Source organism: Lynx rufus, unplaced genomic scaffold (assembly GCF_022079265.1).
Source record: "Lynx rufus isolate CCGP_SWC_20201006 ecotype Redwood Valley unplaced genomic scaffold, mLynRuf1.p SCAF_14, whole genome shotgun sequence".
In the NCBI taxonomy this organism is placed as follows: domain Eukaryota; kingdom Metazoa; phylum Chordata; class Mammalia; order Carnivora; family Felidae; genus Lynx; species Lynx rufus.
In genome coordinates this window covers 46,446,631-46,462,699 of record NW_025814828.1, presented here as the reverse complement: position 1 = coordinate 46,462,699, position 16,069 = coordinate 46,446,631, and the positions used below count along the sequence as shown (strand labels likewise).

At 35.6% G+C, this 16,069-nt stretch overlaps 1 protein-coding gene across 6 annotated transcripts in view; it reads left to right on the top strand.

Annotated features, from left to right (window-relative positions):
* The window catches only part of CYSLTR1 (cysteinyl leukotriene receptor 1), a 46,711-nt gene extending 33,983 nt beyond the window's left edge, over positions 1–12,728 (top strand). For 5 of the 6 annotated variants that reach the window (XM_047076268.1, XM_047076269.1, XM_047076267.1 and 2 more), the window contains 2 exons: positions 6,781–6,866; positions 10,330–12,728. In XM_047076268.1, coding sequence (XP_046932224.1) covers positions 10,357–11,379 — 1,023 coding nt within the window. In that variant the 5' untranslated portion in view covers positions 6,781–6,866; positions 10,330–10,356 and the 3' untranslated portion in view covers positions 11,380–12,728. Of the gene's footprint in view, positions 1–3,736; positions 5,151–6,780; positions 6,867–10,329 lie in introns of those variants that run through there. The other variant, XM_047076270.1, reaches the window with a different exon arrangement.
* The last annotated feature ends 3,341 nt before the right edge of the window (positions 12,729–16,069 follow it).

Sequence of the window (16,069 nt, the reverse complement as noted above, 5' to 3'; positions counted from 1 at the left end):
ATGCAGAAGAGCATTATATCATAATCAAAGGGTCTATCCACCAAGAAGACCTAACAATTGTAAACATTTATGCACCAAATGTGGTACCACCCAAATATATAAATCAATTAATCACAAACATCAAGAAACTCACCGATAGTAATACCATAATAGTAGGAGACTTCATCTCCCCATTCACAGCAATGGACAGATCATCCAGTCAAAAAATCAACAAGGAAAAAATGGCTTTGAATGACACACTGGACCAGATGGACTTAACAGATATATTCAAAACATTTCATCCTAAAGAAGCTGTATATACATTCTTCTCCAGTGCACATGGAACGTTCTCCAGAATAGACCATATACTGGGACACAAATCATCCCTAAGTAAGTACAAAAAGATTGAGATCATACCGTGTGTCTTTTCATACCACAATGCTATGAAACTCGAAATCAACCACAAGAAAAAATTTGGAAAGGTAACAAATACTTGGAAATGTAAGAACATCCTACTAAAGAATGAATAGGCTAACTAAGCAGTTAAAGAGGAAATTAAAAAGTATATGGAAGTCAATGAAAATGATAACACCAGAAGCCAAAATCTCTCAGGTACAGCAAAGGTGGTCATAAGAGGAAAGTATATAGCAATCCAGGCCTTCCTAAAGAAAGAAGAAAGATCTCAGATACACAACCTAACCTTACACCTTAAGGAGCTGGAAAAAGAACAGCAAATAAAACCCAGAACCAGCAGAAGACAGGAAATAATAAAGATTAGAGCAGAAATTAATGCTATCGAAACCAAAAAAGCAGTAGAACAGATCAATGAAACCAGAAGCTGGTTTTTTGAAAGAATTAACAAAATTGATAAACCACTAGCCAGTTTGACCAAAAAGAGAAAGGAAAGGGCACAAATAAATAAAATCAAGAATGAAAAAGGAGATATCACAACCAACACAACAGAAATAAAAACAATAATAAGAGAATATTATAAGTAATTATATGCCAATAAAATGGGTAATCTGGAAGAAATGGAAGAATTCCTAGAAACATATACACTACCAAAACTGAAACAGGAGGAAATAGAAAACTTGTACAGACCCATAACCAATAAGGAAATCGAAATAGTAATCAGAAATCTGCCAAAAAACAAGAGTCCAGGGCCAGGTGGCTTTCCAGGGGAATTCTAGCCAACATTTAAGAAAGAGTTAACACCTATTCTCTTGAAGCTGTTCCAAAAAATAGAAATGGAAGGAAAACTTCCAAACTCTTTCCATGAAGCAAGCATTACCTTGATTCCAAAACTACACAAAGACCCCACTAAAAAGGAGAAGTATAGAGAGATTTCCCTGATGAACATGGATGCAAAAATCCTCAACAAGATATTAGCCAACCGGACCCAACAAAAAATTAAAAAAAAATATTCACCACGACCAAGTGGGATTTATACCTGGGATGCAAGGCTGGTTCAATATCCGCAAAGCAATTAACGAGATTCATCACATCAGTAAAAGAAAGGACAAGAAATACATGATCCTCTCAATAGATGCAGAGAAAGCATTTGACAAAATACAGCATCCTTTCTTGATAAAAACCCTCAAGAAAGTAGGGATAGAAGGAGCATACCTCAAGATCATAAAGACCATATATGAACAACCCAACGGTAATATCATCCTCAATGGGGAAAAACTGAGAGCTTTCCCCCTAAGGTCAGGAACAAGACAGGGATGCCCACTCTTGCCACTGTTATTCAACATACTATTGGAAGTCCTAGCCTCTGCAATCAGACAACACAAAGAAATAAAAGGCATCCAAATCAGCCAGGAGGAGGTCAAACTTTCACTCTTTGCAGATGACATGATACTGTATATGGAAAACCCGAAAGATTCCACCAAAAATCTGCTAGAACTGATCCATGAATTCAGCAAAGTTGCAGGATATAAAATCAATGCACAGAAATAGGTTGCATTCCTATACACCAACAATGAAGCGACAGAAAGAGAAATCAAGGAATAGATCCCATTTACAGTTGCACAAAAAACCATAAAATACCTAGGAATAAATCTAACCAAAGAGGTGAAAAATCTATACACTGAAAACTATACAAAGCTTATGAAAGAAATTGAAGAAGACACAAAGAAATGGAAAAAGATTCCATGCTCCTGGATAGGAAGAACACATATTGTTAAAATGTCGATACTACCCAAAGCAATCGTCATATTGAATGCAATCTCTATCAAAGTAACAGCAACATTCTTCACAGAACTAGAACAAATAATCCTAAAATTATATGGAACCAGAAAAGACCCCGAATAGCCAAAGCAATATAGAAGAAGAAAACCAAAGCAGGAGGCATCACAATCCCAGACTTCAAGTTATACTACAAAGCTGTAATCATCAAGACAGTATGGTACTGGCACAAGAACAGACTCTCAGACCAATGGAAAGGAATAGAGAACCCAGAAATGGACCCACAAATGTATGGCCAACTAATCTTTGACAAAGCAGGAAAGAATAGCCAATGGAATAAAGACAGTCTCTTCAGCAAGTGGTGCTGGGAAAATTGGACAGCGACATGCAGAAGAATGAACCTGGATCACTTTCTTACACCATACACAAAAATAAACTCAAAATGGATGAAAGACCTCAATGTAATACAGGAAGCTATCAAAATCCTTGAGAAGAGAGCAGGCAAATACCTCTTTGATTTTGGCCGCAGCAACTTCTTTCTCAACACGTCTCTGGAGGCAAGGGAAACAAAAGTGAAAATGAACTACTGGGACCTCATCAAAATAAAAAGCTTCTGCACAGCCAAGGAAACAATCAGCAAAACTAAAAGGCAACCGACAGAATGGGAGAAGATATTTGCAAATGACATATGAGATAAAGGGTTAGTATCCAAATTCTATAAAGAACTTATCAAACTCAACACCCAAAAAACAAATAATCCAGTGAAGAAATGGGCAAAAGACATGAATAGACACTTCTCCAAAGAAGACATCCAGATGGACAACCGACACATGAATAAATGTTCAACATCACTCATCATCGGGGAAATACAAATCAAAACCACAATGAGATACCACCTTACACCTGTCAGAATGGCTAACATTAACAACTCAGGAAACAACAGATGTTGGCAAGGATGTGGAGAAAGAGGGTCTCTTTTGCATTGTTGGTGGGAATGCAAGCTGGTGCAGCCACTCTGGAAAACAGTATGGAGGTTCCTCAAAAAACTAAAAATAGAACTACCCTAGAACCCAGCAATTGCACTACTAGGCATTTATCCACGGAACACAGGTGTGCTGTTTCAAAGGGACACATGCACCACCATGTTTATAGCAGCACTATCAAGAATAGCCAAAGTATGGAAAGAGCCCAATGTCCTTCAATGGATGAATGGATAAAGAAGATGTGGTATATATATACAATGGAGTATTACTTGGAAATCAAAAGAATGAAATCTTGCCATTTGCAACTACGTGGATGGAACTGGAGGGTATTATGCTAAGTGAAATTAGTCAGTCAAAGAAAGACAAAAATCATATGACTTCACTCATATGAGTACTTTAAGAGACAAAACATATGAACATAAGGGAAGGGAAGCAAAAATAATATAAAAAGAGGGCGAAGGACAAAACAGAATAGAGTCGTGAATATGGAGAACAAACAGAGGGTTCCTGGAGGGGTTGTGGGGGGGGGGATAGGCTAAATGGGTAAGGGGCACTAAGGAATCTACTCCTTTCATCATTGTTGCACTATATGCTAACTAATTGGGATGTAAATTTAAAAAAATTAAAAATTAAAGAAACAAAAGAAAGTGGGACAGCTTTACATCATAAGATTAGCACTAGTTTAGAAACCACTAAAAATGCTTGTGTTGCCTTTAGAGGTTCTGACCAAGTTAATATCCTGAGAGCAGCTAATACATTCAAAGAAGAATTGAGTATTTTCAGATGTTAACCTAAAACTCAGGGAATATCTTAATAGTCTTAAATCAAGCTTTCAAACAACTTTTGTCCATATTTCTCTTCAGTAAAGCCATAGATTTCTCATCCTACTTGCTCTTTTTTCCCTAGGATTAAAGTAAACCAAGGAAAAAAAAGTACCCTGGTCTTCATAGTTTTATACAATGGGAAACTGAAAGGAAATTCAGAGATCATATAATATAAACCTATTTAATTGCAAATAAGTGAAAAGATCACAGAGTGGAAGTGATTTATGCAAGATCACACAATTAATCACCCACCATAGTCTGAGGATGGTCCAGGTCTTATGCCTATCAGTTCTACAAACTTTGTACCATGTTCATTGTCTTTCTCCATGCAAAGATTCTCTCTTATTTTCATAAGACATTAATGAAAGTATATAAAAATTAATTCAAATCACCCAATTTTTAAAACACATTGAACTGTACATAGCATGAAATACAAAAAGATTAAGACTTGTTTTTTGTTATTTAATTCTAGTGGAACTGGGGTGGGAATTATGAAGAAGTTTAAATTGAAAAACCAGGAGATGACTATGACACAAAACAAGAAATGAAAATGATCAAGAACAGTAAAAACAAAATACTGCAGAACTTTAATGGAGAAAGATACTAAATTAGATTGAGAAGAACAGGAATGACTTTTTTTATTAGAAATAAAAAAGAATCACTATTACTATCTTCATTTGATAGAAGACACAAGCCTAGGGACACTTGTAGACCATCAGCTTTACCCAGACCACACTTAGAGAACACAAAGTGTATAAGTCATTCTTGTTTGTAGGTAGTTCTAATGCAGCAACAATAAAGACTATGGTACATGAATTGGGACCTTGTATTCTCAGATTATCTCTGTATCTCTTATTTCCCTCATTCACTGGAGCTTGACCATGTTACAGGTTCAATGGAAGTTAAGGGCTGAAGGAAAGAAATTTACACACACACACACACACACACACACACACACACACATGTTCATGGACTTCAAATGACCCAAATAAAAGATCTGAGCAACTCCTGAATTAAATAATTAAAATTAAAAAATCACATACTCATACTCTTACTTTTTTGTCTGACGTCTACCCACCCAATCACCCAGATAAGAATGGTAGAATCTAATTTTGGCAGAAGCTGCTGTCAGAGACAAGAATCCTCTAGGAAACTGAAAAAAAAAGAAAGAAAGGTAAGGAGTCAAAGTATTGAATGCCCACTATGTGCAAAGCTCAGAATTTCTTAGGAAATAGAAGACACCTCAGAATCCCAAACTTGAGGAAACACTACACTGTTGCCCAGACAATGTGACATTTACTTATTTGTACATGTAGTGTGAATTAAGTTATAATTGCACAGCTACCATGGAAATGGATAACTAGTACATTAGCCTGGTAATATTATATTTCTCACAGATAGGTCTTGGAAATTCATAAACTTTCTTTCTCTTTCCACACTAGGAAAAAATATGTTTTGTCTAAATACAAAATTGTGACAGAGCCAAAGTTAATTTTCTCTATAAATGAATGGAATTATATAATTTAAGGTTCAGAGAAGACTTTTTTCATTCGATATTCTGTCAGTATACCTTTATTGATTACAGAGACCTAGGACAAGCTAAGCAAAAAAAAAGTTTGCTGAATAAAAGCCAACACAGTTTGACTAATTTGACTAATTCCCCACCTTCAGTCCATACTTCATCCAGACTTCTAGTAGTACATTACCTATGTCAACTCCTTACCTGGAGAAGGTGGGAAATTCAGAAAGGGAAAAGAAGTTGGAGAACATCTTAAAAATGATTATCTGAACACAGGGTGGATTCAAAACACAATATTATAGCTATAGGTTTAGATTCCTACTTTTAAATATATCTATATTTTATATTTCTGAATTTCCTTTATTTTCCTTGTGATTTCCTTTTTTTCAGCAGAGTTCTTTACAAAGGCCCAGTGTGTTTATACTTGCTAGGAATAAACTGGAGGAAGGTGTTTATTTTGTTGGTACTTAGACCATAGATAAATAAAAAAGTGGCAAGTCTCCGTAGTCCTTGCAGACAGGGATGAAATTGCCATAGGGGAATACAAATTTAGGGGGGAAGTGTCCAGGTTGCTAATGTTTCATGAAAACCCTTCTTTGTTCATTTCTTGGAGATTTGGTATACTTTGTTAGATTTTCTGATATGGTTTAATTGAAGAGAAGAAGCATATACTCATGAAAAGTTAACTGTACAAACTACAAAACAGTTGGTTTCTGCAGGTATATAATATATGCCAAATTAGTGATATAAACAATAACTACTATTATGAGATTTTTAGGGAGAAGAGTCCAAGGTCCTCTAATCTATTATTCCTTAAAGGAAAATTGTCCCTAAACCATTCCAGACAGATATATTTGAAATTTTTAATGTTCTAAGTCTTCTTTCTAGCAAACTATATCTTCAGATATGAACTTCCAAATTATTTCCCCTTTGAACTTAATACCAAATGGTTTAGAAAAGAAAATAGGGAAAATATCATGGTTTCATAGAGAGAGGAGTATTTTTATGATACTGTGTTCATCTTTAGATATGGAAGCTTCCTGCACACAGAAAAAAATATCTGTGATCAGCCCTGGCCTGTATTCCAAGTTTCTCCCCTGGGGATGTAAAAATGAATGGAAGGAAAAGAAGGAAGCATGGAATCCAATAACTAGCCCTAAATCTGTCCTAAAGCAGTGATGTCCCATGACACACTCTGTATCTGTACTTAAGGCCACTAAGCTCCCATGACCCTTCCAGAATACTTCTAATGTCATTAACTTTTTTTTCAATCTTATGATTTCAGCTTAGGCTTCATCTGAAATTACATTATAAGAAGCACTGACCACTAACTAGGAACATTTGTGAAAGGCACTGCAGTGTCAGAAAGAGGTATGGCGCCATTTTCTAAATCAATCTTGTTTCTTCAACTTGCAAATTATCTTAACAAAGTAACCTTTTTTGTCATCTGCACCAAAAATTAATTTTATGTATGTTTATTGCTTGTTTATATTAACCAATTAATAGCCCATTTGCTTTGTTCTAAGATAGTTCTTATCATACTGTGTTGTAACCTCTCCATACTTCTCAGTCATCACTCCTCTCCATGAACAGACTATGAGCTGCTTGAAGGCATGGATGGGATCTTAGGTATCTATGTATCCTTACAGCATAGATCTCATTATTGGGGTATCATACATAGTAAGTTCTATAAAAATGAATTAAATGCTGTTTAAGATAAGCAAATCATTTGTGAAATGAGTGCCCTAGACTAAGTGATCTCTACTCCTCCAGGATTCATTACTTGTTTGAAAGTTTTATAATTTTCTTTTTATAATCTAATATAAGTCATGGATGTGACTTAATTATAAATAAACAATTGAAACTAAATACAAACATTACTAGGAAAACTTAAGTTGGTCTGTAAGGGCTGGAAAGTTTATTAATGGAACAAATGACCATCTGTTTTTCATTAATTTATTTATCAGTTTTATTTGGCATCTTTTATTCAAAGATCTGGGAATTTCAAATTTCTAATATTTAACAGAAAAATAAATGGGCATTCTGTGTCAAGATATGAATGTTTTTTAATCTTACAGTTAGCTTTATTATTTAGTGCTTTCCTTAATACTTTAGGAAGCAACTTTGCTTTAGGCTCTGAGGGTGGAATAATTTTAAATGATATTGCAATGCAAAGATAACTCTAAGTGGTTTTAAATTATAAATAATACTTTAAGGGGCACCTGGGTGGCTCAGTCAGTTAAGTGTCCAACTCTCGGTTTTGACTTAGGTCATGATCTCAAGGTTCATGGATTTTGAGCCCTGCATCAAGCTCCACTCTGACAGTGTAGAGCCTACTTGGGATTCCCTCTCTCTCTGCCCATCCCCTGCTCATTCTCTCTCTTAAAATAAGTAAATAAACTTAAAAAAAACTTTAAGATAACAAACTTGTTCACCATTCATGTATTCATTCATTCAACCAAAATTTATTGAGCACTTATGGTCAAGGTATATATGTATTAGCCCTGTGTGACATGCTTTCTTATATATCAACAAGATAGTCTGTAAGGGAAGACAACACATATGTACAAATTGCTGATCTGAAAGATAAATTTAAAGTTCCCAGAAGAGAATATGATAGAAATTACTGTGGAAGGAGGATAAGGAAATTCTTAGTCAAGGAGGGTGTAATTTGAGCTAAAGGGGGGGTAGTTTTTGCATATACATAGATGAAACAAAAAGCATTTAGAGAAAAAGAAATACCATGAAAAAAGATAGCAGATGGGAAAATATGTAACACATGTCCCTAGCATAATAAAATAGTTGTTTCATTGAAGTACAGTGTGTGTAGGGGTGCCTGGGTGTCTCAGTCCGTTAAGTATCCAACTCTTGATATTGGCTCAGGCCATGATCTCTCTGTGAGATCAAGCCCCGCATAAGGCTCTAGGCTAACATCACAGAGCCTGCTTGAGATTCTTTCTCTCCCTCTCTCTGCCCTCCCCTGCTCATGCTCTATCTCAAAATAAATAAATAAACATTTTTTAAAAGAAATATAAAGTGTGTAAAAGATAAAAGTGAAAGAGAAGCTAAGAAAATTCAGTTGCAACTAGAGTGTAGAGATCCTTAAATATCAGGCCAAGAAGTTTGGATTTTATTCTGAAGGCACTCAGTGACCATTGAAGGTTTTAGAACAGAGCATGACATAGTTGAAAGCTCCAATATAGGGAAATTATTCTGTAAATAATGATGTAGTGAGTAAAGATGGTGGTAGGAAAGACAGATGGTAATTATCTAATATCTTTCAAGTGTAGTTCTTAAAACAAAAGTTATATCAAAAATCTCAACAGCACCATCTAGTGCCTCAGCATAACACTGCCCAGTTTGTGGAAAACCTAGTAATAGGGCTAACAAAAAAAGACTAGATTAAGCTTAGGTGGTTTCCCTTTTTCCCATAATTGCACCTGAGTTCAGGGAGCCAATGGTGAAAGAGGTGGGTAGCTGGAAAAAAACCTGAGAAATAAACCAGAAGTTGGGAATAGTCACCTCGTTTTTCTCTTTGATCTTAGATATCCACCCTCATTGTTTTTGTCATATACTAACAGTTCTTGGTGAAAAATAATGAAATTTTTTAATCAAAGAAAAAATGGAACTGGCCAAGTTGTTAGCAGTAGTAAACCCGGGAAGTTATATCCCACCTACAACCACTACCATAGCTGTCTGTTTCTGTATTTATAATTCAGAGACAAGATCAGTCCCCTCTACTGTTGGGACTTCTTTATATTCAGTCAGTCTTTCCACCTTACAACCCCCAACCAACTCTTTCTTACTAGGGAGCAGAAACTGTGTAAAAGTCCAAGAAATAAGACTTCAGTAAAAAATTATCCACCATATTATACATTGATGAGGTGCTCCCACTTTCTTAAAGAATAAAAGAATCTGGAGGAACACTAGAAATCATTACTTCTACATTGTCTCATCCCTAGCTCTATCTGATCAGAGCTTGTTTACTGCCTTAATTGACTGTCTTGATATAACTTAACTAAATTAGACCAAGTAACAACCCCTTGGTATAAAGAGAAATGATCATGTATTGTTGAATAGTATGACTTTGAGAGTGAGTCTAGGAAGAGAACAAGGATAAACAGTTACAACAATACCCTTACCCAGAAAGTATATTTCAACTAGTTATGCTACATCTTTCCTCAGAGCCTTAACTTATGGTGCAGATTTTAGAAATGTGTTTTTACCTCTGGAACTTTTTTCTCTAATTAAAGCAACTGGATGAGCATCAACCAGTAGATGTTACCTAAGCATCTTTCTTGAAGAAAACAAGCATTTTCACCTAGATCATATTCTCCAAGTGAATTCAATGCTCTTCCAATAGGTAGATGATGATAGATATATAACTATAGGTAGATAGAAGATAGATGAAATTTATATTTATGAAACTACTATCTTTAAAGATTTTATCTAATAGAGAAACAAACTCAATTAAAAGGAAGATTTACAGAATAGTACTAGAGTAATATGACTTAAAGAAAAGCAGAGATGTTTTAGCTAGGTCTTGAAGATTAAGAGTAAGTCCATTAGGCAAACTTGGATGGAAAAAAGAGGGGAAAAAGAGTTTCCTTTGAGCCTGTAGGACCCGAACCCTTCTCTTGGAGGCAAGATGCAGCTGAATATCTCTTCATTTCCCCACCACTTGTGCTTCCTACCATGGTCAAAAAGTATATATAATGACACTACAAAGTGAAATCTTAGTACTTCCTGTAATTTATTATCTGGTAAAAAATGGCAAGAAAAAAAAAATATATATATATATATATATATGTGTGTGTGTGTGTATGTATTTTAGGCACCAAGCAGACATTCCTAGAGAAATATGGATGGAGTTGGAAATCTGACAGTTTCTTCTGCCAGTAATAACACGTGCAATGATACCATTGATGACTTCCGCAATCAAGTGTATTCTACCCTGTACTCTATGATCTCCGTTGTGGGATTCTTTGGCAATAGCTTTGTGCTCTATGTCCTCATAAAAACATATCATGAGAAGTCAGCTTTCCAAGTATACATGATTAATTTAGCAGTAGCAGATCTACTGTGCGTGTGTACACTGCCTCTCCGTGTGGTCTATTATGTTCACAAAGGCATTTGGCTCTTTGGTGACTTTTTGTGCCGCCTCAGCACCTATGCCTTGTATGTCAACCTCTATTGTAGTATCTTCTTTATGACAGCCATGAGTTTTTTCCGGTGCATTGCAATTGTTTTCCCAGTCCAGAACATTAATTTGGTTAAACATAAGAAAGCCAAATTTGTGTGTGTTGGCATTTGGATTTTTGTAATTTTGACCAGTTCTCCATTTTTAATGTCCACATCTTACAAAGATGAGAAAAACAATACCAAGTGCTTTGAGCCTCCACAGGACAATCAGGCTAAAAATCATGTTTTGGTCTTGCATTATGTGTCATTGTTTGTCGGATTTATTATTCCTTTTGTTATTATAATTGTCTGTTACACAATGATCATTTTAACCTTACTGAAAAATTCAATGAACAAAAAAATGTCAAGCCGTAAAAAAGCTATAGGAATGATCATAGTTGTGACAGCTGCCTTTTTGATCAGCTTCATGCCATATCATATTCAACGCACCATCCACCTTCATTTTTTACACAATGAAACTAAACCCTGTGATTCTGTTCTTAGAATGCAAAAGTCAGTGGTCATAACCTTGTCTCTGGCTGCATCAAATTGTTGCTTTGACCCTCTCCTATATTTCTTTTCAGGGGGGAACTTTAGGAGAAGGCTGTCTACAATTAGAAAGCATTCTTTGTCCAGTGTGACTTATGTACCCAAGAAAAAGGCCTCTTTGCCAGAGAAAGAAGAAGAAATATGTGAAGAATAATTTAAACCTATTTCTAATGCAAATCAATGAAAAGAGTTTCCCAAACAAGTATTATCTCAAACTATTTGTAATAAAAATAAGAATTTCCATTAATAATTTACAAATACTTAAATGAATGTGTGCCTATAAATATATCTCATTTATGAATCCACACTGTTAGGGGTCGTAAAGATATTTTAAGTGTTAAAAATTCGGTCCACAACCATGAAATAAATTATAAGTGGTTTGTTTGATCATTCACCAAAAGGTGAAGAATATTTTTGTCTTGGCATTGTTAAAAAAAATGGATCTGAGATCAAAGTTTTTCTCCTCAAATAAAAACTTTACAAAGGATAAGAAATAGCTTTTTAAGATACAAAATTAGCAATTAGTCCCCAATCATCCTAACATATCCCTTTGCAGGCATGTCATCAGATGAGAACTGGAATAACCAAGGACCTACATAAAATGTCCCATCACCCTCTTTCTTTGTAATATTGACTGACTAGGCAAAGTAGGGCAATTTTTTTTCCAAAATAGAATATGCAAGTGATAGAACAGTAATATCCAACCAAATACTCCTAAAGGTCCCATGCAATGTGCAATCTGGAAACTGAAGAATATAAACCTGGTCAAAAAACAGTTTGTGTCCAGTTTTCTTCTGCTCCTAACCCCAGGCTCTCAAAAGAGAATAGTGGAGTTTTTGTGGCTTATTGACATTATTATAGGTAATTCTCTCCCTATATGACATACAATCCTTCCTTAAGAAACTAGACAACTGGCACCTCCATATATGAACAAAAGTAATTTAAAATTTATCTAAAGAAGAGAGAAGGGATTCTACTTTTCTTCTACATGCTTATTACTGGTATCAAAACTAGCTCCAATAGGTTTCTGAATAAAAATTTGAATGTTGATATTACAAATTGTTTTAAGAAGTACTTATATTTATACAACTATGTCAGAGATTTTGCTCTATGATATACATTTATGAGAAGTTATGTTTTATTATTGTTTTATACTTTTTACTTCTTTATTGGCATATTGACAGGAGTATCAAGGATATATTTACAGTGGGTTTTATATTACAGTGGAATCTTTGTTCTTAAGACACAACTTGATTATAGCTGAAATATAATATTAATGGCAAGGTTTTGCTGAAGTGTGGTCTGTTCCTTTATTCTGTGTTTCAAAAGGCACATTACCTCAGAGGAAATAAATGATAACGGTGAAGAAAAAAAGAAAGTTATGAAAGGAGAAGTTCTATCTGAATCTTCCATGTGTATGTTATTTCTATTTCACTTCTAATGTTGCAGCCCTTTAGGAAAACACTCAAAACAGAAATAAAGAGGACTTCTAAGGCATAGTAATAACTGGTGCCTACTTATTTTTATTTTTAACATACCTGAGATTTAGCAGTATCTACACTTTTATCCTATACCATTTTTCCTTGGTTGAGACAAAGATCAAACATACTATTTATCAAAAAAATCAGTCCTCATTTATCATGTACTAAGCTTTCTGTTATTCAGTAAGTATAGTGTGGTAGAAGAGCACTAAATTGGAAGCTAGAACACCTGGTTGCTAATCTTGTCTCTATTACTTACAAGTGGTGTAACTTTAAGCAAGTGACATGAGTTCTGATCTTCAGCTTCCTCATTTATAAAATAAGAATAATAATACCCTGCCTTATTACAGGGCATTTTTGAAACTCAAATGTGATCATAACATACATACAAATGTTAACATACAGATGTTAAAGCTTTACTTTTAAATAATTTTAAAGTATATAGATGGTTTTGTTAAAAATAATGATTCATATTTATTACATGGATTCTAAATTTTGAAAGAATTAGAACAAAATATAGGCATAATGAAATTCTAATGCACATAAAAGAAACTTGTATCTTACTTATTCCCACCTCTAGGTGTTTTCCTATGTTTTCACTTCCACTAGCAGTCCACTTTCTCCCACATAGAAACATACCATAATTCAATCACCTACAATCTAACCATGATTTGTTATTCTTTAATGTCATTTATTTTTGTATCTTATATGAAACTGTTTAGTACTTATTTGCCTTTTTTTTATGAAGTTTATTGACAAATTGGTTTCCATACAACACCCAGTGCTCATCCCAAAAGGTGCCCTCCTCAATACCCATCACCCACCCTCCCCTCCCTCCCACCCCCCATCAACCCTCAGTTTGTTCTCAGTTTTTAACAGTCTCTTATGCTTTGGCTCTCTCCCACTCTAACGTCCTTTTTTTTTTTTTTTACCTTCCCCTCCCCCATGGGTTCCTGTTAAGTTTCTCAGGATCCACATAAGAGTGAAACCATATGGTATCTGTCTTTCTCTGTATGGCTTATTTCACTTAGCATCACACTCTCCAGTTCCATCCACGTTGCTACAAAAGGCCATATTTCATTTTTTCTCATTGCCACGTAGTATTCCATTGTGTATATAAACCACAATTTCTTTATCCATTCATCAGTTGATGGACATTTAGGCTCTTTCCATAATTTGGCTATTGTTGAGAGTGCTGCTATAAACATTGGGGTACAAGTGCCCCTATGCATCAGCACTCCTGTATCCCTTGGGTAAATTCCTAGCAGTGCTACTGCTGGGTCATAGGGTAGGTCTATTTTTAATTTTCTGAGGAAACTCCACACTGCTTTCCAGAGCGGATGCACCAATTTGCATTCTCACCAACAGTGCAAGAGGGTTCCCGTTTCTCCACATCCTCGCCAGCATCTATAGTCTCCTGATTTGTTCATTTTGGCCACTCTGACTGGCGTGAGGTGATACCTGAGTGTGGTTTTGATTTGTATTTCCCTGATAAGGAGCGACGCTGAACATCTTTTCATGTGCCTGTTGGCCATCTGGATGTCTTCTTTAGTGAAGTGTCTATTCATGTTTTCTGCCCATTTCTTCACTGGGTTATTTGTTTTTCGGGTGTGGAGTTTGGTGAGCTCTTTATAGATTTTAGATACTAGACCTTTGTCCAATATGTCATTTGCAAATATCTTTTCCCATTCTGTTGGTTGCCTTTTACTTTTGTTGGTTGTTTCCTTTGCTGTGCAGAAGCTTTTTATCTTCATAAGGTCCCAGTAATTCACTTTTGCTTTTAATTCCCTTGCCTTTGGGGATGTGTCAAGGAAGAGATTGCTACGGCTGAGGTCAGAGAGGTCTTTTCCTGCTTTCTCCTCTAAGGTTCTGATGGTTTGCTGTCTCACATTTAGGTCCTTTATCCATTTTGAGTTTATTTTTGTAAATGGTGTGAGAAAGTGGTCTAGTTTCAACCTTCTGCATGTTGCTGTCCAGTTCTCCCAGCACCATTTGTTAAAGAGGCTGTCTTTTTTCCATTGGATGTTCTTTCCTGCTTTGTCAAAGATGAGTTGGCCATATGTTTGTGGGTCTAGTTCTGGGGTTTCTATTCTATTCCATTGGTCTGTGTGTCTGTTTTTGTGCCAATACCATGCTGTCTTGATGATGACAGCTTTGCAGTAGAGGCTGAAGTCTGGGATTGTGATGCCTCCTGCTTTGGTCTTCTTCTTCAAAATTCCTTTGGCTATTCGGGGCCTTTTGTGGTTCCATATGAATTTTAGGATTGCTTGTTCTAGTTTCGAGAAGAATGCTGGTGCAATTTTGATTGGGATTGCATTGAATGTGTAGATAGCTTTGGGTAGTATTGACATTTTGACAATATTTATTCTTCCAATCCATGAGCACGGAATGTCTTTCCATTTCTTTATATCTTCTTCAATTACCTTCATACGCTTTCTATAGTTTTCAGCATACAGATCCTTTACATCTTTGGTTAGATTTATTCCTAGGTATTTTATGCTTCTTGGTGCAATTGTGAATGGGATCAGTTTCTTTATTTGTCTTTCTGTTGCTTCATTGTTAGTGTATAAGAATGCAACTGATTTCTGTACATTGATTTTGTATCCTGCAACTTTGCTGAATTCATGTATCAGTTCTAGCAGACTTTTGGTGGAGTCTATCGGATTTTCCATGTATAATATCATGTCATCTGCAAAAAGCGAGAGCTTGACTTCATCTTTGCCAATTTTGATGCCTTTGATTTCCTTTTGTTGTCTGATTGCAGATGCTAGCATTTCCAACACTATGTGAAACAACAGCGGTGAGAGTGGGCATCCCTGTTGTGTTCCTGATCTCAGGGAAAAAGCTTTCAGTTTTTCCCCGTTGAGGATGATGTTAGCTGTGGGCTTTTCATAAATGGCTTTTATGATCTTTAAGTATGTTCCTTCTATCCCGACTTTCTCAAGGGTTTTTATTAAGAAAGGGTGCTGGATTTTGTCAAATGCCTTTTCTGCATCGATTGACAGGATCATATGGTTCTTCTCTTTTTTTTTGTTAATGTGATGTATCACGTTGATTGATTTGCGAATGTTGAACCAGCCCTGCATCCCAGGAATGAATCCCACTTGATCATGGTGAATAATTCTTTTTATATGCTGTTGAATTCGATTTGCTAGTATCTTATTGAGAATTTTGGCATCCATATTCATCAGGGATATTGGCCTGTAGTTCTCTTTTTTTACTGGGTCTCTGTCTGGTTTAGGAATCAAAGTAATATTGGCTTCATAGAATGAGTCTGGAAGTTTTCCTTCCCTTTCTATTTCTTGGAATAGCTTGAGAAGGATAGGTATTATCTCTGCTTTAAACGTCTGGTAGAACTCCCCT